Genomic DNA, 20810 nt, shown 5'->3' with positions numbered 1-20810 from the left:
ATGATTGTAATTCTGCTGGTGTCTATGTCCATGGTGGTGTACACTGGTAAGTGGCAATGTATTTTTATGATTATTTGACATTATGTCAAAATAGTATTTTAAGTATGAGCATTTGGAAAGAATCACTTAGAAATACACCTTCTCTCTGCTCAAATTTTGGTGTTCAATACCCAAATGCACTTGAAGACATTTCTTTATGAAGTAGTCATAAAATATTTTTCTCAGGACTTGTAGTGAAGCAACAAAATATGTAGTGGGGTTAAAAATACAACAAAAAAATTTACAACTTCTTTTTGCTAGCACTTTGTCATTATTTAAGCCATTAAGACTCCAAATTTGTAAGTTTCATATAAAGAGATTCTACTCATTAAATACGTTTGTATTGTCTTAATTCTCCAAAACGTTCAGCACATCCTGAAATATAACCCATGTCCACCTAAAGCTCCTCTTTTGAATTTTAGTATGAATGGTTTTTTTTTCATATAACTTTTCAGATTTTATTGTCATAAGTGAATGAACTTCCCTGAGTCAGGGATGAGCAATCATCTCAAATTTCTGCAGTCTCTGCTCTTTGTAGGAATATCAGTAAGAGTTATGATGTGCAAGTGAAGAGAAGAACTCTTAAAACGTCTGTCACCATTTCTGGTCAATCCATGGGGATATTGCTAAAGGGAAGAGAAGACTCAGGATCCCAGCATAGAAAAATTCTGCACTGACCTTCATCAACTTCACCAGTTGCTTCTCTTCTGAGGGATTGCTTGCATTGCAATTCAGAAACCGAACAGGTCTAACAGAAAACATATAGGGTAAAATTATGAAGCTGAACCTTAAGACTCCTACAATATAGAGAGAAATCAGACAGAATATTCACATTTCCCACTGCAGTGACAGCAAATGCCCAAATACCTGCACTATCTTTTTATTTTTAAAATATATATTTTTATATTGATACTGCACTCAAAAACATCTGGACATTCATACATTTTTCTGACAAAGCATTTGAAAAAATAATTCCCCCAAATCTCAAAAGGCTGTGCAACAGCATTTAGATTCTTTCCCCCTAGCTAAATACAATCAGAACATGAATATTTAAAGTGTTACCACATTTAGGTTTGGGAAGGATTATTGATTTATATTTCTGTGGATTTATGCTGCTGATCTTTGCTTTGAGACTGAAGCAAACATCTGTGCATGAAATAGCATCTTTGAGAGGAATTAATGTGATTTACCTTGAATAAATATAGTTTGGGTTTGCTGCACCCTGACTTTTCCTGGCATAGTCAAGGTTTTTGCTTCCCAAGGATTATAAGAGTGCATCCATGACCTGTATTAGGACATTTTAGTGAGCCATAGCTGAAAAAGACAACTGGAGATGCAGTGATGTTTTTGATGGGCTTTTTTTATACAACACTTCAGAAAATTGTTGTCAGGTAGGAAAATCACAGATGCAGTCCAGAAAGAATTTTATATGTAATTGAACATTAAAAGAAATTCCATGGATAAGGTGTACAATGGGAAAGCCCAAGAGCTGATGTATCATACAAGTCTCCTCAAAGCGTACTGAATATTTTAACAGGTTTTAGAGAGAGGTGAGACAAGTTGACATCCCCAGGATCTTCTGAGATTTAAAGGATTGATTTTTGTAGTGAAGTCTTTCACTGCTTCTACCAGGAATGCCTCTACATAGAACAGTAGTTCCAAATACATGATACCAAAAAAGGAAAAGAGAATAATTACTCCAGAAAGTATTTTCTCCTTGTTCCTTCCACCCCCAATTTAAACAAAAGTAAGCAATCTTGTTAGCAAACATTGGTTCATTGATCTTGACTTGGTGACAATTAGAAAAGTTTTCCTTTGTAATTAGAGGATTAGAAGGGCCAATGATTTACCAAACTGCTGAGCAGACATTCCTCTCCAAGGGAACTTTAAACATTTATGTGTTAATTGGGTGCACACAGTTCAGTTGGCTCAGAAGAACTAATTGCAAGTGAAGGATAGTGGAGCAATCACAGCTTCCAGTACCCCTGGAATACGGTTTTGTCAATTTTCTCCTCTGATGCATTTCAGTTCTGTGGGATTTTCATGTTCTCCAAACATTTTGCTGAAAGGACCAAATGACTAATGGCTCTTCATTAACACTTTGAGCCATGGTGCTGTGCAGTGTGTCAAACCTGGCTCCAGTTGCACTTAACAGAACCTGGCCCAGGTGATGTTTGTCACTGCAGAGGAAATACAGGCTTTAAGCCAGAAAATAAGGGTTAGTCTTTCTTTAGCAAGCATGTGTACAAATATAGCACTCAATGCTGGTTTTTTTGCAAGGCATGCCGTTATTTTGCCTGAAGCTGAATTCTTCATGGCAATGAAGCTTTCAACAGACTTGTTCCAGTTCTGTGAAAAGACCAGCCTTTATTGGGAAACTTTTTCTGGTTTGTGGAAAGCAATTGTCTCCCCTTAGTCCTGCTGCAAAGAAGGACACTTTTGATGTATTACTGTTTATCTAAAAGCTTCTTGTTGTGACCAAGAATTTCAGGAAAAAGAATAACAAAAGAGGAAGCACCTCTTCCTGACTCACTGAATCCTGTATCTATATTCTGCAACTGAACTTGAGAAATTAATTCCTGAGAGGATATGACTATTACCATGAAAATCTTGTTCACATCACAAAAGTTGTGGACATCCTGAGAAAGCACTTATGTATGATCTTTAAAAAAAAAAAAAATCCTATTTTTCTTAGTCCTTTACTAAACGTAGAGTCAAGCCTCCTATCTAAAAACCCCACCACTCTGCTTTACTCTTTTACACCTATATTTATTGCAGGAAAATGTAACAGATGAGCAAGACAACTGTCAGCTCTTTCCCAGATTTTTTTTAGAGAAAAAGGACAGCTTTCCTAATGCCAGTTATTCTGAGACATAAGTTATGCCATGAATTTAATACTATGGGCTTTTTCAGTTTTAAATATATAGTTTCTTGAGACAGCAAATACCCTTTACTTACTAGTTTTTGTTTTTTTTTTTTAAGCCAAGGTTAAATAAATCCAAAGTAATATACTGTCTTCTGAAATCATGCAGAGGAAAAAAACAGATTAAAAAATCGGAAGGGAGAGAACAAATATTAGATTTTACTCTAATTCAGGATTTGGCCAACAGAAAAAATGGAAGTGTTGAAAAGATGCCAAATCTACCATGTCATCTTCAAAAGGAAGAAGAGATAATTAACTTAAAATATAAAGAGTTATAGGAAGAGAGACAATGAGGCAATAAGGCAATAGCCAAGATGGACTCAGAAAAACCAAATCGCTTCAAATAACCCTGCTTCACATTATATGAAACCCTGTTTCACATTCACATTATATAACCCTGTTTCAATTATAGCACAGGGTTACAGAGTATTTGGGACATAGGTGGGCACTAAACCAATTTTATATAATTCTACTGATTTCTCCCAGTAAGGGCTACTGTTCAGATGAGAACAGGAAGACAAGGGTTAGCTCATCCTCAGCAGCAATACCTGTTCAACAGAGACTGGGTTTTGAGCTGAAGTGGGTGTGAATTACCAGTACACACCAGTCCACACCAGTACAATTCTGGGCTTCTCAGGGTGGAGGTGGAGCTGAGCAAGTACTTAATGTCTTTTATAAATCAGCTTACCAGTGTAGGAAGATATTCAACTGCAGGGTGTCATAATGAAATATGTTGCTGGTTTATTGTGATCTTTTGGGGTTTGTTTTTTGGGGTTTTTTTTGTTTGTTTGCTTTTTGGCGTTTTTTTACATTAAAACCTTTTTCTTCTCAAATTTATTTGCTGAGGTAGGTGGCCAAGAACTGGAGCCGCCAGCATTCCTGCCAGAGCTGCTTAACACACCTGAAAGAATCTTGAGTAAGAAAGGTTTAAGCTTTACTTTCTGCAATATTGCATGGCAGTGGGAATCCTTGTATTCCAGAAGCATCACAGGGAATTGTGAGCAATAGCTAGGAACTCATCTCAAAATGGTTTAAAAACTGAAGTGAGACTAGGGGAAGTCTGGTAGGGGAAGAATTTTTTTTTTTTAAAGTAAGCACTCTTTGTTTGTTTATTTTTTCATTTAGACAATGCCACACTCTTCAATGGAGTCTTTCAAAATGTGGAAAGTGTTGCATTATTTTTTGGTATGTACCTGTTCCAGTTGTACATTAGCACTGAATAGAAATCCTGTGGGGTTTGTTTTTATATATTTACTAAGATGAAACAGGTATTCTTGTGGATGCAGATCTCCCCAAAGACCACTGTAACACTAAACACTGCTGAGTGCCAAGCACTGCCCGATGTCACTGCCTTGTCTGGGCTCTGTGCTCATGCAAACATCACACCTGCCTCACCTCCACTTACTGGGTGTTTTATGGCTGTTCTCTTTCCAGACTGCCTGGGTTCTCACTTCACCTGGTTACAGTCCATCTTCACCAACTTCCCTGCCCTTCTCAACTTTGTGAACAAAATGAAGTGTGTTACTGAGTTTTGTCCCAGGGATTTCGAAGATTATGGTTGCTCTTGCCGGTTTGAGATGGAAGGACTCCCCGTGGATGAAGCTGATGAGTAAGTCATATCCATGAGAGATCCCTTTCTGCCCTGACTGGCAATAAATGCTCCCATGCTCTGATTATCCAAAGCATAACATCTGTATAAATTCTTTAAAAACAGTAATAAAAAGATAGATATATTTGGGGGTAAGTAGGACCCACACCATCTGGCTCTAGAGAGAGAAAAAGTAATCTTAGGCCAGGACAATCAAATAGTTGTTTAATTATATCAGCAGGAGATGTGAAAGGAAATTCAAAGAGAATCAAGATACATTCAGGTCTGTCAAGAAAATGGGTTTTCCAACAATGTAATGTATTAATTCCCTGAGTGAAGACAGCAACGGCTCAGAAAGGGCTAAGCCTATAGATAAGTGGAAATTAATCCATCCACTCTGCAGCGTGGGATGGCTGGGAAAATGGAGAGCTAATCCTGCTACTGGAAAAAAGCCATGGAATTTCTCTCTGAAAGGTTTTCTGAACAATTGTGATGACATCCTGAAACGGGAGCTCGAGTCGGTTCAATGGATTGATACCCAAGAGCTGAGCACCTGGGATTTTGCTTCACTCAGCTTCATTTTAGTGCAGAGCAGCACAAACCCAGAAACTGCAGAAACATCCATCAGCAGGTTTGTCCTGAGAATCACCCACACAGATAGTTTGTATTTACAAATTGTTTTGCAGCGCTGGGGTGAGGTTTCCCTATCAGCACGGAATTCCTACTGCCATGTGCAGCAGAGACTGATTATTGCTTTGCCACTGACAGAGATGTGCTCTTGATTCAAGGGAACCTCCAAACCGGTGGCTTGCCTGTCTCTCCCAGAGACAGTTCCCACAGTGTTGCAATTTTTTTCACTGATTTTATTTCTTAGAAAATAGTTTTGCAAATCTTGGGGCTTGTCTGTGTCATTTCTGCTCCATAGAAAAGGACTCAGTGCCTCACAGCAGGTTTTTAAGGCATGGGAAATATTAGTGCCTGTAAGACCAGCCTTTTCCCATTTCCCAGAGTAGCTCATTGTCATATCTAAATTAGGAGCCTCCACAGACTTTGTGAAAGAGAAGCAGGCCCAGAAGATAACCCATGTCTTGCAATGACAGGGAAACAATCCCTTCCCTGCTTGCAAAGGGAAACTAAGCAAATTTTTGGATTAACTGTTGCAGTAAATGTTGATGTAATTGTGAATCTCTAAACAAACAAAAAGTGCAGAGAGTTTGTGTTAGACTTCTTATGCAGTTAGAGGAGCTTTTAGATGGTAACACTTCACTAGACCTCAGGTAGAGTCAAGAGAGTGTAGAGACATCACCAGTTAGGTGTTCAAAACCCTACTCCTGAGCTCACAGATTTCAGCCTCATCTCTGGAACAAGGCACAGCAGAATTTGTGGTGCAGAGGAGCCATCAGGCCTTTCTGCTGAATGCTACCTGCCCTCACTTTTTTTAGCTACATTCCTTGGACACCTTCTCTGGTTATGAAGACAAATAAAATATTGTGATAATTATTTATTAATACAATCAGTGATTTAATATGGAATTCTTTCTAAATATAGGAGGTGAAAAATTGCATTTGTAGCATAAAAGGGCTCCCTAGAAGGGGGCCTAGCAAGGAGCAGGTGTCAGCCTTCCTGGCAGCAGATGCTGGGTTTGGATGTTCGTGTTGTCCTTGTCTTCAGCTTTGTCCAGCACAAATGCAACTCAATAACAGAGCTGTCTTTTGAGTCCATTTCTCTGAAATAAGGGTATTTCAATCTGAATCTAACAGCAAGACTGTTTAATCTATGTAACAATTTTACCTGGGATAAATGATGACTGTTTAACTGGTGTTTCACTTACAGCTGATGTCAGTGCACAGAGATATTGTGTAGATTATTTATCTGTACAAAGAGCTGAAGAGAGGGGAGGATTGAAGAAGAGCTTGTTGGTTTAGTTGACTTTTTATTCATACTCAAAGCTGAAGGGGTCCTGTAGGCAATTTTAGTTTAGCAGGACAGCAGGGGTGCAGGAAAACACAAGGTTTCTGACTGCCTCTGTTGTATAGTGGCAGGAGAAAACTGTTTTACTCCAGTGTGAGGAAAATATTTGGTGGCCCTTTCCCATGGCTAAATGGTGCATTTCAATTGTGATTGTTGCATAGAAGTACAAGCATAAAACTGCATGTATTTATATAGTCCCTATGAGACACAGGAATTCACATTGCAGAGCCATTAACCCTCCTTGAGTGCCAGGTTCAGTGTAGTTCTCCAAATCTGCAGTGAGGAAGGCTGGGACAGGACTGGATTCAAGATCTCTAGGGCTGACTTATGGGGCTTTGCTTGTCAGTGAGATGACAGTGCTGAGGGGAAGTATTTGTGCACCGGTAGTGGATTTCTTATATGAAGTGTCTGTAAAGTCCTTGCAAGCACCCGGGAACCACAGCAGGACAGAAATGTTTGGTCACCCAGAGCAGGCAGACCTGCTCCCACCATGGAGTTTTGCATGCAGCCATGGTTATCCTGCCACTCTGACTCGGGGAAAGGCAGCTCTCTGCCTTTCTTTTGTCTGGGGATCAAACTGAATGGTTTGACCTCTCTGTTATTTCCTTTTTAAGATGCTGTTTTCAGCACCGCAAATGCTACGAGGAAGCGCTGGAGATGGAGTGCACATGGGACCCATCAAAGATTTCTGCAGATGTCAGCTGCTCTACTAAAAACCTGACCTGTGGTGAGATTGACCTGTCAAAAGAGTTTGACACTGGAGCCTTACTGTGACCAAAAGTTTGTTCTGGTCTACCTACCAAAAGCCATAACAAATTCATCAGAAACCACCTCCACTTCCCAGTGCTCCTCCAACAGGCAGCCTCTTCCTGGGGTTTCCCTTACTTTGCAAGACCACTAAGCATTGCTTGAGATGTCTCCACACATCAGAAATGCAGCAGATGCTGAGGAGAGACCTGAAAAACAATCTTCTTCTGAGGCATCAAGGCCTGATTTTTCTGCACTTTGAGGGATCAAATTCTTTGTTCATAAGGTCACACACACTCCTCAGCTACAGCACTATCACCAGTGAGGGCAGAGATTGTGTGTTACAACAGGAGCTATTCCATGCAATGCTGGTACAGGCCTGACAAGAGTGCAGTGGGGTTCTTTAATGCCTAATAACATGTAATATAATTTTTCATCAAGTATTGGCTCTCAGAAAAGACTATATGCTAGAATATGGTTTGAGGATACCAGCAAAGAGGAGCAGAATCCCCAAACTAATACCCTTACATCCTATTTAAGCAACAATCTGATCCAATTTCCATTTCTTGTTTCAAATTAAAACCATTTTTATTATTTAGGCCAATCTCTAATAGTCCAAGTGCACTTAAGCATTGATAATGCTTTTTAAGCTCTTCCTATATAGCACCCATCACAAGTACAAAATAGAAGTGTGACAGCTATGAAAAGTCAATGTTTTTTTAAACTCTGAAAGGTAGGAGATTCTGAAGACAGAAATCAGTATTTCATGGGAAACTCTTTCATATCCTTTGTGTTAGGAAGAAATTTTTAACTTTGAGGGCAATGAGGGACTGACACAAGTTGCCCAGAGAAGTTGTAGATGCCTCATCCCTGGAAATGTTCAAGGCCAGGTTGGATGGGGCTTTGAGCAGCCTGTGCTAGTGGAAGGTGTCCCTGCCCATGGCAGGGCATAGAATGACATGAGGTTTAACACACCTTCAAATCCAAGCTGTTCTAAGGTTCTCTGATTCTTTATAAGGAGCAAATCACATCTCACATGAAAGGCTTGGATTGTGGATTGTGACTTCGTGGAGTTAGGAGGAATATTTTAATGAAGGCTGTGAAATATTAAATGCAGTATCAGCTGGATTAAGTTTTCCATGGAAAAACTAGAGCCTTGCTCTGTAGTCCTCAATACTCTGCAGACACAAGGAAAGAGGAAATCATTTATTGACAGCCATGCCAGACTGCATCAACTGGTTTAAAACAAGAGTTGGACTACGAAACTTGTCCATGTTTTGCATGGAGAAGCACCGTATAAATAGGTTTGGACTAACAAAATACAGACATAAACCTTACAGTGAGGAAAAAGCAGAAGGTGGAAAAGATTTTTCAATAGTACCTTGTTTGGACTTTTGTTTTATTTCCAGAGTTTGTGGATCCCTGTGAACAGTTCCTCTGCACCTGTGACAAAGATGCCATTGAATGCTTTGTGAATGCACAGATCAACTCCTCCTTGAGTGGGCTGGATGTCTCCTCCTGCCCATCTCCAGTTACAGGTAATAATAGGGATCTGACCGAGTGCCCCCTCCTGCCAGATTTTCTGCTGGCATCAAATGTCACCCAACGAGAATGAAGCAGGAGCTGGGTGCTTTCCTGCCATAAATCTGGTCTCTGTTTCACGTGTCCTGTCCATTTACTGCTACTTGGGTGAATACCAGGAGAGAAGGTGGTGGCAGACTGATTGCTGTCCTGGAGCAGGGCCAGGAGAGGCTTCTGAGATGGGGAAGGGGGCTGGAGCCCATGAAGAAAGAGGAGAAGGCTTGGGAGAGATCTTTTTGCAGTTCTCAGTACTGAGTGGGGTGTGAGGAAAAGATGCAGCCAGACCCTTCCTGGAGGTGCACAGGGTGCAAGGAACACAACTGCAACAGGGAAATTCCAGGTGGATGTGAAGACATTTTTTTCTTCAGGAAGCTTCTGCCACCTGGAATGAATGAGTGATACTTGTGATGATGTTACTAGCAGGGAATGCTGAAAATATTGCTAACCCAAATCTTCCCTTAAACCGTTCAAAATCTGACTGGAAAAGCAAAAACAGGCTTACTCTGTTCAGTTACTTGGTTTCCATTCTGGAAGGAACAAACCCTGCTAGGGATGAAGGGGAGGTTTATCCCCATGGTCACACACTGATCTGTGCTCCGTAGCTGAAATTACAGCCCTGCAAGACCAAATGCCTGTCCCGTGGGAGCAGGCCTGGATTAAAAACTTCATTCATATGGATTGCAATCAGAGCATGGCAGGGGCAGGACCTCTGGGTCCCCAGGCTGAGGGAGATGTGAAAAAGCAGCATTAGCTTTTCTAATTCTTTGGGTCACAGTCACAGCCTCCAGTGCTAAGGACAGACAGACACACACACTTGTATCCACACACTGGATATGTGCATACCCTCCTGAATGCATCAAGGGAGAAGAAAATGCCCCAGGAAAGTTTGCATCAAAACCAGGTCATTCTCTTTTTTTAAGACAGTAATCTTTCACTGGGATCAGATGTCTCTGATATACAGTATGGTAGATCCAACACACTAAAAATAAAGGGGAAATTGTTCTTTGCTAACAGGAAAATCACGCTGATTTTATCACTGCTGATAAAGACAGATTCCATTTTAGTTCACTGATGCCTCTGCTAATTTTAGGTACTTGATTATATTTCTTGATGGAAAAAAAAAAAGCAACTTTGAATGAAACATTTTCACTTAATGTTCAGTCATGTTATAATCCTTCTATATAGTTGTTCTGTCCAGTTCTGACTCTGGAAAAAAAAAAATAGCCCTATCTGATGAATCCATAGAAAAAGGATTTTGGTAGGTTCTTTATTACAGAGAAAAAAATGAGTGAAATGGGCATGTATTTGACTAATCTTTAATAGGAATACATTCAATGCACTCCTGATTAGTGCTAGTCAGATCAAAAAGTGAAAAAAATCCCCTTCTCACACATTATGAGAGACTTTTCTCTTTCAGAAACAAGCAGCAAGAGAGAGCTGACAACACAACACATGAAGGGTAGGTGACCTCAGTAATTCTTTGTCTGGAATGTATTAAATTGAGACCAACTTATACTCAGAAAAATAAACCGAAGAAATGGGAATATAAAGAATGCTGACTGACAGCCAATTCCTCTTGTTTAGGTTGAAACTCTTTGGGATTATTTTTTATTATTATACTGCATGTAGATCAATAGAATTTAGTATCAGCAGGGTATAAATACTAAAGCAATATTTTAATACTGCTGCTGTAATCATAATAATATTTAGAAATAAGTTCCTTTCTGGTGACTCTGATCATGTTATTCCATGATACAGTCTAAGGAGCACCCTAAGCCATGAGTTTCTGGAGTAAAAAATATATTTTTTTTGCAGAATTGGTTCATCAAGGGACTGATGGAACACGGGCTTTTACTGCATCTGTGGAAGAAGGTTTGCAACTTAAGAGTGAAAAAAGCCCTGCTTTCAGCTCCCAGAGGATGAGAGAATACAAGATGTTTGCTTTCTTCCTACCTTTCTAAAAGGACTGGTGTAAAACTAGATGTAATGTTTTGGTGATGGAGTTCAAGATTGAATGGAAAGGTGCAATTTTTCAATTTGTCATGTAATGTGTTTAACCAGTGTTTACAGTAAGTTTCCCAAGGGCTGAGAATGCTCTACAACAAAACCTGTTTTCATCAAAACAGCCTTTTCTCCCTGGGAACACAGGTTGGAGCAGGTGAGCTGTTTGGAAGAGATGCCCTCTGTGGGTGCCAACCACTGGACCCACTGCCAATTGCATATTTCTTGTCTTTAAAAGATATTGAATTAATTAAGATCAAGCAGTAACATGAGGAAATTCTGAGCATGGTTTGTGTCAACAAGGCACCAGTTTGGTGTTTTATTTACTTGTAACAAAGAGATCCAGGCTGACACCTCCCCACTCTGGAGCCTCTTTGGTGAGTCTCTAAACCACAAGGCCAAGTGATTCTCATGGCAGTCTTCTTTTTCTTTTTGCTACAATCAGAGGTTGTCTTATGAGGAGAGGGTACTTGCAAAACCTCACAGCTTCAGTGTGAGAATCTGTTCTCCTCTTGCCTGCATGGTGAGCATTGCCAAACGAGAGGCTAGGGACAGAAGCGCCCAAAGCCCTTGGTGGCTCTGGGAGGGGACACCTTGTAAAAGAGGGCCAAGATATGAAGTAGAGAGGGAGGCCAGTCTTGGACTCTTACCCAGTTTAGCTGCTGCACTCATTTTGTGTCTCCATCACAAGCAAAGTCACACTGCTGTTAAAGGAGAAGAGGCATCAGAGCTGGAAAATGAACTGGGGGTGCTGTTCCACATCTGCCTCAATAGGAGCCACTGTGTGCCCAGGTGGCCCAGAAGGCCAATGGCATCTTGGCCTGTGTCAGCAATAGTGTGACCAGCAGGACCAGGGCAGTGATCACCCCTCAGCATCATGAGGCTGCACCTCGAGTGCTGTGCTCAGTTCTGGGCTCCTCACTTTAAAAAGGACATTGAGGTGCTGCAGTGTGTCCAGAGAAGGGCAACAAGGCTCATGAGAGGACAAGAGAACATTTTTTATGAGGATTGGCTGAGGCAGATGGGTTTGTTTAGTCTCGAGAAGAGCAGGCTCAGGAGGACCTCGTTGCTCTCTACAATCACCAGGCAGGAGGGTGTGGTGAGGTGGGCGTTGGTCTCTTCTACTGTGCCTGCAGGGAAACAGAGGAAATGTCCTTAAGATGAGACAGGGGAGAGTCAGATTAGCTATTAGTAAGAATTTTTTCACTGTTCAGGTGCTCAGATATTGGAAAAGACTGCCCAGGGAGGTGGTGGAGTCACCACCCCTGGAGGTGTTTAAGAGGCATCTGGATCTGGCACTGGGCAATGTGGTTTGGTGCTTTAGGGGTTACAGGGGCAAGGCTGGGCTGACAGCTGGGTTGGGCGATCTGAAGGTCTCTTCCTATCTTGATGAGTCCATGATTCTCTGTTCACAGACCCCATCTCTGCCCACCACACAAGCAACATGCACTGGATATATGCAACCAGGCCACTGCTTAACCCAGAAAATCAGAGAGCAGTTTGTGTTGGAAAGGCCCTTAAAGATCATCTCATTCCAAAACCCCTGCTGTGGGCAGGGACACTTTCCACTAGAGCAGCTTGCATGGGGAGAGGTGGAAAGCTGGATTTTTTCGAGAACCTAAGAAGCTGATTTCAAGCTTTAGTGTGCTCCTCTGTGCATGCCATTGCCCTAAGTGTGAATCTGGAATAATGAAAACCACATGGAAATTCTCTTTCTTTTTAAAAAACAAGGTTTCTGAATTCTAAAAGTTTGTGGGTTTATTTGTTTTTTATATTTTTAAATAGCAGCACATGCACAAGTGTAGGTATCTGAAAAGGCTTTATGCTGAATGTAAGTGCTGGCTGTTCCTTCATATCTCTCCTGTATTATCAAAGTAGTTTTTTACAATATTTTTAATTCTCACCTAGCAGCAGCTCCAGTGTTGGTTCATGTTTTTCTATCTGCTTCTGGGACACTTTGTAATAGAAAACAGAACTCCTGAAGGAATGAGAGCACCTGTATTTGCACTTCAGTAGCAATGTTTCACTTCCTGAAAAAACAACTACTCCTGCTCTCTATTGAGGCCCAGTCCATCATAAGGTTTCAAGCATTACCAATGAACAAAAAGCTGTATTAGGAATTTTAGAAAGCTGAAAACAATACAGATAATGTTGCTAATCAGTCTTTGAAGGAAACATTTGGAGAACCACTTACTATTTAACCAGTTGTCTTCCTGTTTAAGCCCAAAGAATCTTCAACATTGACTACTGTGGAAGCTTCGTTAAACCAAAGCTAAGTATCATTGAGAAACTCCTTCAAAGTCAAACTAGCTATTCTTCACATCACAATATCCTAACAACACAGAAAAAAAATGTGGAGATGATTTTTTAGATCATTTGATAGCTATTTTTATAATTTATCAAAAGGCAGCTGACAAATGAAAATCATTTTATCAGGTAAAGAAAACAAGTTAGAGGTCAGGGAGATACTTGGACTTATGGCTGCCCATCCATACCTGACTGTCAGTGCAGGCAAACACAAGGTGTTCACAAGGAATGCAGCATCCTTTTCTGCACAAGACTGGGATGCCAGACCTAATCCTGTTTAGTCTATTTGTCTGTCAAATAGACTTGATATTGGATTTCCCAATTCATCCATATTGACGCTTCTTTCATAGAATCATAGAATCCTGTGTTAGTGCTATGTACATAATTTGCATGCAATGAGATTAATTTATGAGTATCATTTTGTAGCCATCAATACACCACTGAGACAAATAGGTAAATGTCTATCCATTATATGTCTGTATCTTCCTGTTTTCAGAAAAAGCTCTTTTCAGCAATCTGAATGTTCATAACTGTGCTGCCAATGTGTTTCCTGAGTTTATATTTTCTGTTTTCAACAGTGGTTTCTTTTGAGCCCCGTGACACAGTCTTGGCAACTTCCAAAGCCAGAGGTAAGAGTCATTAAACTTTGTTGACAAATTTGGCACACTTGACTACAGATGAAGATGGATTTTCATTTATGAAACTCTGTGGTGTCACAATAAAAAATGTTCAGCACAGGATTTCTGGATAATAATTCTTCTGCTGACTTGCACATCCTTCAGCAAAACACTTTGCTTCTCCTAATTACTGTCTTTATAAATCCAGGCTCTTTGGTTAGGCTTTATAATGCTTCAAGTCTAAGTAATTTCAGAAATGCATGGCAGAAATTCAGCTGGCAGGTCACTACCATGATGCCTCTGTTTTTTGTACAGGTACCTCAGGGGACCAGAGAGGCACAGCTCCAGCTCCCCCTATCCTCTCAATAAAAGGTCAGTGACCCTCAGTGTTCCTTTCTTTGACTGACATAGCAATTCTTCATCTAAAAGCATCACAGTTAAAACTCTGTGCATGGTAGCAACAGGGCTGCCAGAGAATCAAATTTAGATCAGGGTCAGATAGCAGGCACACAAACAATAAAACCTGGCTGAGGAGCATTAGCTGTTCCTTGCCTCTAGCCACTCATTTGCACTCCTCAGCCAAGTATTTCTGAAAGCCTCTTCACATAAGGTTTAATGATATAATGGTTGTTTCTGTAAATTACATTCACAGCATCTGCTGCCAGAAGGGTTTATTTTGATTTTGCCTCCTTCTTTATTACAGATAATTCCATGGAACTCTCTCCCAGTCTAAATCTTGTTCCAGTTTTTGCAGGTGTCCATGCTTTGAGCACAGCCTCACCAGGTGAAAATGGAGCACCCTGGTAGATCTGGAAGTTTCCTCTGGCCCCTTTTGTGTAGAAAGGATTATCCAGGCAGGCTGAAATCCACCAGAAAAATGTCAGAGAAAACTGCATATGGAGAGGAGAAAGCAGTCATTTTTTGACTCTGATTACACTGTCTGAACAATGTCCCTGTCTCCCACCCCAATGAATTCAGCACTGCTGTACTAAGCACTGGTCAAAATCACTCAATGCTCTCCTACATCAACTTGAATGTATCAGAAAATCTGTGTATTGTGTTGCAGGTCTGCATGGCTCCCATGAGATTATTTGTGATATCTATTCTTAGCTAAGTGTAGAATTTCCCAAACTCTGGTTTTATTTTTTACATCCAGCAGGAATCACTTTCAACATTCCACTGCCAAACAAAGTGGCATAAAATGTGCACCTTGCTGAGCTATCAAAACCAGTGTGTGACTATTGATCCCTTTCTGCCACCTTTCATGGGCCTTGCTGTGTTCTTAGCAGTACTTTAATTTCTTTTAATCTATTCTCTTATCCTATGACAGGTTATTTTCAACACATACTAAAACCAGAACATCAGAGGGACATGCTTAATGAATTTGAATTTAGTCCAATTAATAAATTCAGCCGAAGAATTCAAAAGGAAAGCTTTAATAATATGAAAATACATGCCCATTAGTATTTCAAAACTATTTTGTGAAAAAAAAAATTGAAACCATTTGATAACAGTGTTTTCATTTACAAATTAGTTTTTATAAAAAAAGGTTTAAAAAGTAGGAATAATATTTTAAATACCTCCAAATTCAACAAAACACCCCTGATCAACAATAAAGTGTCAGATAATCTAAAACCAAATACCAAACTAATTTTTAGGATAAAGAATCTCCTGAAAACAATTATTTTTCAAATTATTTTCCCCTCAATATTTCCTTGTGGTTACAACCCAATAAACCCTTCAGTCACCCAGCTCTGCATCAGTCAAATAATTTCTTCCTTTCACTGATGCTACTCTCAGTTTTAGAAACTTCATGTGAATAGACACTTTTTAAAGCAATTTACTCAGCAAATGACATTTCACCTGTACTTTAGCTCTCAGTACAGCTGACTAAGCAGCAAACAACACGATTTTCAGCACCTGGCAAAACTCTTTGTCTCAGTACACAGAGAATTAAAAAAAAAAAAAATCAGTAGTTAAATATAAATTGATCATAATTAACTACAGTCCTTTCTTCTGAAAGGCAAGCAATGTGCATAAATGACCAGTGTGGATACTCTGCTTTTCCAGTTTTCCTCTAAGATACTCCTTCTCTATGACCATCGATTCACACTCGTTCTGCCTGAGGATATTACTCTCACCAGCTATCTAAAATTAAAATCTTGTTTTTTATTTTCTATTTCTTCTGCTTTCTTTTTTCTGCTTATTCAGAAGAAGATGGATTTATGGAAGCTTTGGTCCCAGTGGAAGAGATAACCACCTCCCCAGCCTCATTCCCAGGAGACAGTAACTCAATGCAAGTCAAAATTGTCCCCACCAACAAGAGTCCTGCAGGCACACCTGCAAGGACAAAAGGAAAAGGCAAGTGAAAAATGAATTACACCTTTCTAATTTAGAGCACTCCCCTATTCCTGTTTACAGGAGGAGTCAGCATTTTTCATGCATATGTAGAATTAAACTATTTTGTTACTTAAATCTGGAGGTTACATACAATACAGGATGAATAGCACTGATTGCCCTGGAAAGGGCAGCTCACTGCCAACTGACCAGGAAAGCTTAACAAACCATTAATAAACAGCTTCCCACTAAGAACTAGCAAATTTTAGAAGACTGCAGTTGATAATAGTGTAGAATATGCACTTTTGGACACACTCCTGAAAGAAGAGTTATTCTACCTTCACAAGTCTAATCTATGCATTTGTCTTATCCAGAGACAAGCCCTGCAAAGGGTGGCCTGAGCACCGCTGCCTCTGGAATAGCTCTGGACCTGGGACTGTCTGAGAGAGGACCTGCAGGAAAAGGTAAATAAAGGGGTTTTTCCCCATTACATCTGATGAAATATTCAGCAACCTCTGTATTAAATGCAGGTATGTATTACATATAAATATTATAGTTATTTTAAACCAGTTAAATAAGCACACAAATATTGGTATTTAGAAGAACAAGAGGTGGAGAACTCTGCAAAAGCTTCCACCACTTTAACCTCTTCTGCCAATATGCTGTCAGTAACACTTATAAAAACTACTAATTATTAGCTTGTAAGGAAATTTTTTTCCTATAGTACAGTATCTAAAATGAGCTCAGGGAATGTTTCTCCCTGCTTTTGTTCGTTGAAAGTAATTTAATCACACCTTTAGGTTACTTTGTTTTATAAGCAGCAACAGCAATAGGAATTTTCCTGCTCTTCATTCTCACCTTTTGCCACAGTCTTGCCAGTCAGACTTCTGCTCACCATTTCTGATTCTGTTCCAATTCCTGCTCAAGGATCCCAGAGATCCTAAGATATTTCAGACCTGTCATGGCTATAAATCCACACTCAAGGACTGTCTCATCCATCTTTTTAGGCTTCCCAATGGAGAGAAGCAGCCCTGGAACTGGAAAAGAGCAGAAGAATCAACCCCACCTTTCACCAAACTGGAAAATACCATTTTAAAATACCAGCTTTTAGAGAGCACAGATCAATTCCCTGAACCTATGGTTTATTCTGGGAATTAACATGAATGAGTCAAGACCCAAGAAGGCACATGGGCAGTATTTCCTGTTGGAAACAGTAATCCAGGATTGACCCTGACAGGTGCAGGGAATCAGTCCAGAGCTGCAGAGGGGAAGATGGGATTACTCGTGGGAGAAGGGAGATGCAGAGGGAACAGAAGCCCTCCCTCCCTCCTCCTCCTGCAATCCAACCATCAGCCTCTTACATCCTTTCGCCAGCAAACTACCAGAACAGGCCCCTTTGATGTCTTTTTCCTGATATGGAACACTGTGTTCTTTCAAATCTTATGAATAATTCCCATAATATCAGTTATTCCTGAGTAGAGGGAACCACAGAGATATTAGGATTGGGATTTGGTGATGCCAAAACCTCAGCAGCACAATAGCCATTACAACAGATCACTCCTGCATTTGGTCTAGGGGCATACAGCTCAAATTGGACATTGGACTATACTTCAAATGAGAACCAAAAAAAAAAAAAAAAAAAAAAAAAAAAAAAAAAAAAAAAAAAATTGTTTCCTTGTTTCCTTCAGCAAAACATGGTCATTGCCATGGAAGCACAAGAGAAGAGGTTAGGACTGTATTTTCCAAATCACCAAGACAGAAACCACTGAATACTCAGCTGAGTTTGAATATTCCGAAAGAAAAAATTACCTTTGAAATATTACAAAGGACTGCTAAGTATTCTCATTGCAGTCCAATTTGACTTGCATGTTCTGTCTTCATAGGAATCTGTCTCCCCTTTAAATTGCCTTGCCCTTTTGCTGTCTTGCTCAGTCAGCATACTCTAAGAGCTGTAATTCATGGACTGAAGCAGTAATTTAGAGGTGGTAAAATGTTGTCCTTCGAAGTTTCTGATAGCTCTGGAAACACTTCTATCTTCACAAGAGAGCCCTCAACCAGTGAAAACATGATGTGTCAAGTAACAACTTTGCTTTGTAGTGTGCGAGCGATTGACCTTTCTGCAAGAGAGAGGACGTGGAAGAGTGGAGAGGGAGCTGCCCCAGCTTGGAGAAATGCTGTTCTGCTTAACTGAGCGATGCCCAGAGGAATTTGAGTCTTATGGCTGCTATTGTGGCCAAGAGGGAAGAGGTGATCCCACCGATGCACTGGACAGGTGTGGGCTTCTCTGTATGTGCCATTAACTGTGAGTCTTACTGTTGTGCCCATGGACCAAGATCAGTACATCATTTTCTGGGCATTCTATAGCTATGTAGCAGTAGTCAAGTCATGTTCTGGGGAAAAAAAATCACTTAAATACATAAACCACAAAATATTCTAATGTGACTAAACCACATTCTATTGTTGTGCCAATATTTTGGAGAGGACTTACTAACTCCAAAAAAGAAAGAATGATGGGAGGTAAGCAGAGCAGAAGGAGGAGTACATCAAAGAGATGAGGAAAAGGGTCACTTGGCTAAGAGGTGGTTGGAAAATGACTTATGAAGAGAAGAATTAATATCCACCCAGAGCACACTGTCCTCCAGAAGGGAACAGAGCTGGAGCAAAGTTCTGTCAGAGTTTCTGTCAGGTCTTTTGGCCAAGAGCCAGCACGGCTGACAATGAGGGGCAATGCAGAGAATTCCACAAATAAAAGTGCCTCTGGGAGCATTGTATTTACAACTAAAAATCTCTTTCTCTGGGGAAGTTCATAACAGTTGGGGCATGTCAGGTCTAAGTAGAGCACTCACCTTTTTCCTGCACTCACACACAAACAAGAAAATTTTTCACGCATGAAAAATTGGATTAGATGGCATGATCTGTGTATCACGATGCAGTTTTCAGATTTCCAGCCAAGATTTGAACACTGGAAAACACTTCTCATGGCAGACTAGGTCAATTACAATTGTAATCATGTGTCTTAAAATTAAAACACAACCCTGTTAAACACATGACACAAAAGGAATTAGGAAGAGAGAAGTGAAAGTAGGAACAAGTATAGGAGGAAAGTAGGAACAGCTTGGGTTGTCTTTTGTTCTTCAAAGAAAAAAAATTTCCAGGGCATGAAAACTAAATTTTTCTAGTTTTAATGGGCATTGAAAATAAAGACAGACAAATAATTGTGAGCATTCTGCGATTCAGGAAGAGTAAGTATTTTCCATTTCTATTTCCATTTCCATTCTACCGTTTATTTTAGATGCTGCTTCTCTCATCACTGCTGTATGGAGCAAGTTAAGAAACTTGGATGTCATGCAGAAAGAAATTTGAGATCTGAAGTTGTATGTTTTGATCACACACCAAAATGTAAGCTTGTGTGAAAGGAAATTCTCATATCCTGATGACAGTGTATCAACATGATAGACTGAATGACACTGTGACAGAGCTGGTAGAGCTGAGTACAGAGACAGAAATATTTAGCTTACAAAAAATTAGCAATGTTTATTATAAACTTGAGCTTTTTTCCTAGTCGAGACAAAGGTTATTATACTGCTGTGTATGTGACCAGCTCAGGCTGAGAAAATTACATTCAGACATTTTATAATTGTGGTCAGAAGTCAGCTATTTGTGTCTTTACATTCACAAATTCAAATAAAGCCAGCTATTTGTGTCTTTACATTCACAAATTCAACTAAAGCCAGCAGAACCTTCCACTGCCCAGCACCTTGGTGTCAGACTTTTGTTTAGGTAATTAATGGTAACTTTGGAGACTAAAATTCATGGCAGATTTGAAAATTTTATTTTCAAAAGCTCATCTACCCGTGGCAAATGATACGTGAAGTAAGTTTAACAGCTTTCAAACATGAATTGTGAAACTTCTCTTTCAGGCGTTGGCTGGAGCATGTGTGAGAAGCTCCTCTGTGCCTGCGACACGGCCGCGGCTGAGTGCATGGCTTCTGCCTTCTTCAACGAGAGCCTGAAGCTTCCCCACGGGCAGCAGTGCCGAGAGGAGAAGGTCTCCTGCCCAGGTGATCCTGCTGGAAGGCCTCCAACAGGCACACAAACAGGCACAGGGGGTTCCAGCTCCGAGGAGAGCAGTGAGGAGGAAGGAACCCTGCGGAGGGGATTCCGAAGAGCCAAGAGAGGGACGCAGCATCACAAGGGGAACTCCAGAACTGTGGGACACGAGGGCAGATAACCACCCACCTCCATGGGCTGGGGAAGGGGCAGGACAGCAGCCAGGCACTGAGTACCTGCCCTCCTTATCCTCTACATGCTGCCTCACACTCTCCAGCACACAAATGACATAATCATAGACTAGGATTAGGTGTTAGGCTGCATTAACTCCTTACTGTGGGGAGCTCAGCACTATGGACCATCTATCTAGGTCAGAGATTACCTTAAATAATTATGTGACAGTGCTCTATATAATTTCTCTTGATTTTTTTATGTAAAAATCTGTTATGATCAGACTGACTTTTGTTAACTGTGCACTTCATTCAGATTGGATCTTGCTGATGGTGGCCAAGTATTCCAGGTTTTTAATTAAACCAACCTGCAACTACTCCAACTTCCTCTGCAGACATTTTTTCCTTTACTGAGTTTAGCAGGAAACACCCAGAAGCAAAGCTAAAGTAATTACATGGAAGTTCCTTTTTTCATTCCT

The 20810-nt window shown here is 40.4% G+C and overlaps 1 protein-coding gene across 1 annotated transcript; it reads left to right on the top strand.

Annotated features, from left to right (window-relative positions):
- OC90 (otoconin 90) lies at positions 1-20668 on the top strand. Its single transcript, XM_053989672.1, has 15 exons — positions 1-38; positions 2320-2326; positions 3809-3878; positions 4088-4147; positions 4397-4571; positions 7136-7248; positions 8678-8806; positions 10267-10308; positions 10665-10721; positions 13736-13786; positions 15989-16135; positions 16486-16575; positions 18209-18383; positions 19404-19510; positions 20032-20668. The coding sequence occupies exons 1-15, from the start codon at positions 1-3 to the stop codon at positions 20340-20342; spliced, it is 1572 nt and encodes a 523-aa protein (XP_053845647.1). The 3' UTR covers positions 20343-20668.
- The last annotated feature ends 142 nt before the right edge of the window (positions 20669-20810 follow it).

This window comes from Vidua macroura, chromosome 1, assembly GCF_024509145.1.
Source record: "Vidua macroura isolate BioBank_ID:100142 chromosome 1, ASM2450914v1, whole genome shotgun sequence".
Lineage (NCBI taxonomy): Eukaryota > Metazoa > Chordata > Aves > Passeriformes > Viduidae > Vidua > Vidua macroura.
This window is presented reverse-complemented; position numbering and strand designations above follow the sequence as displayed.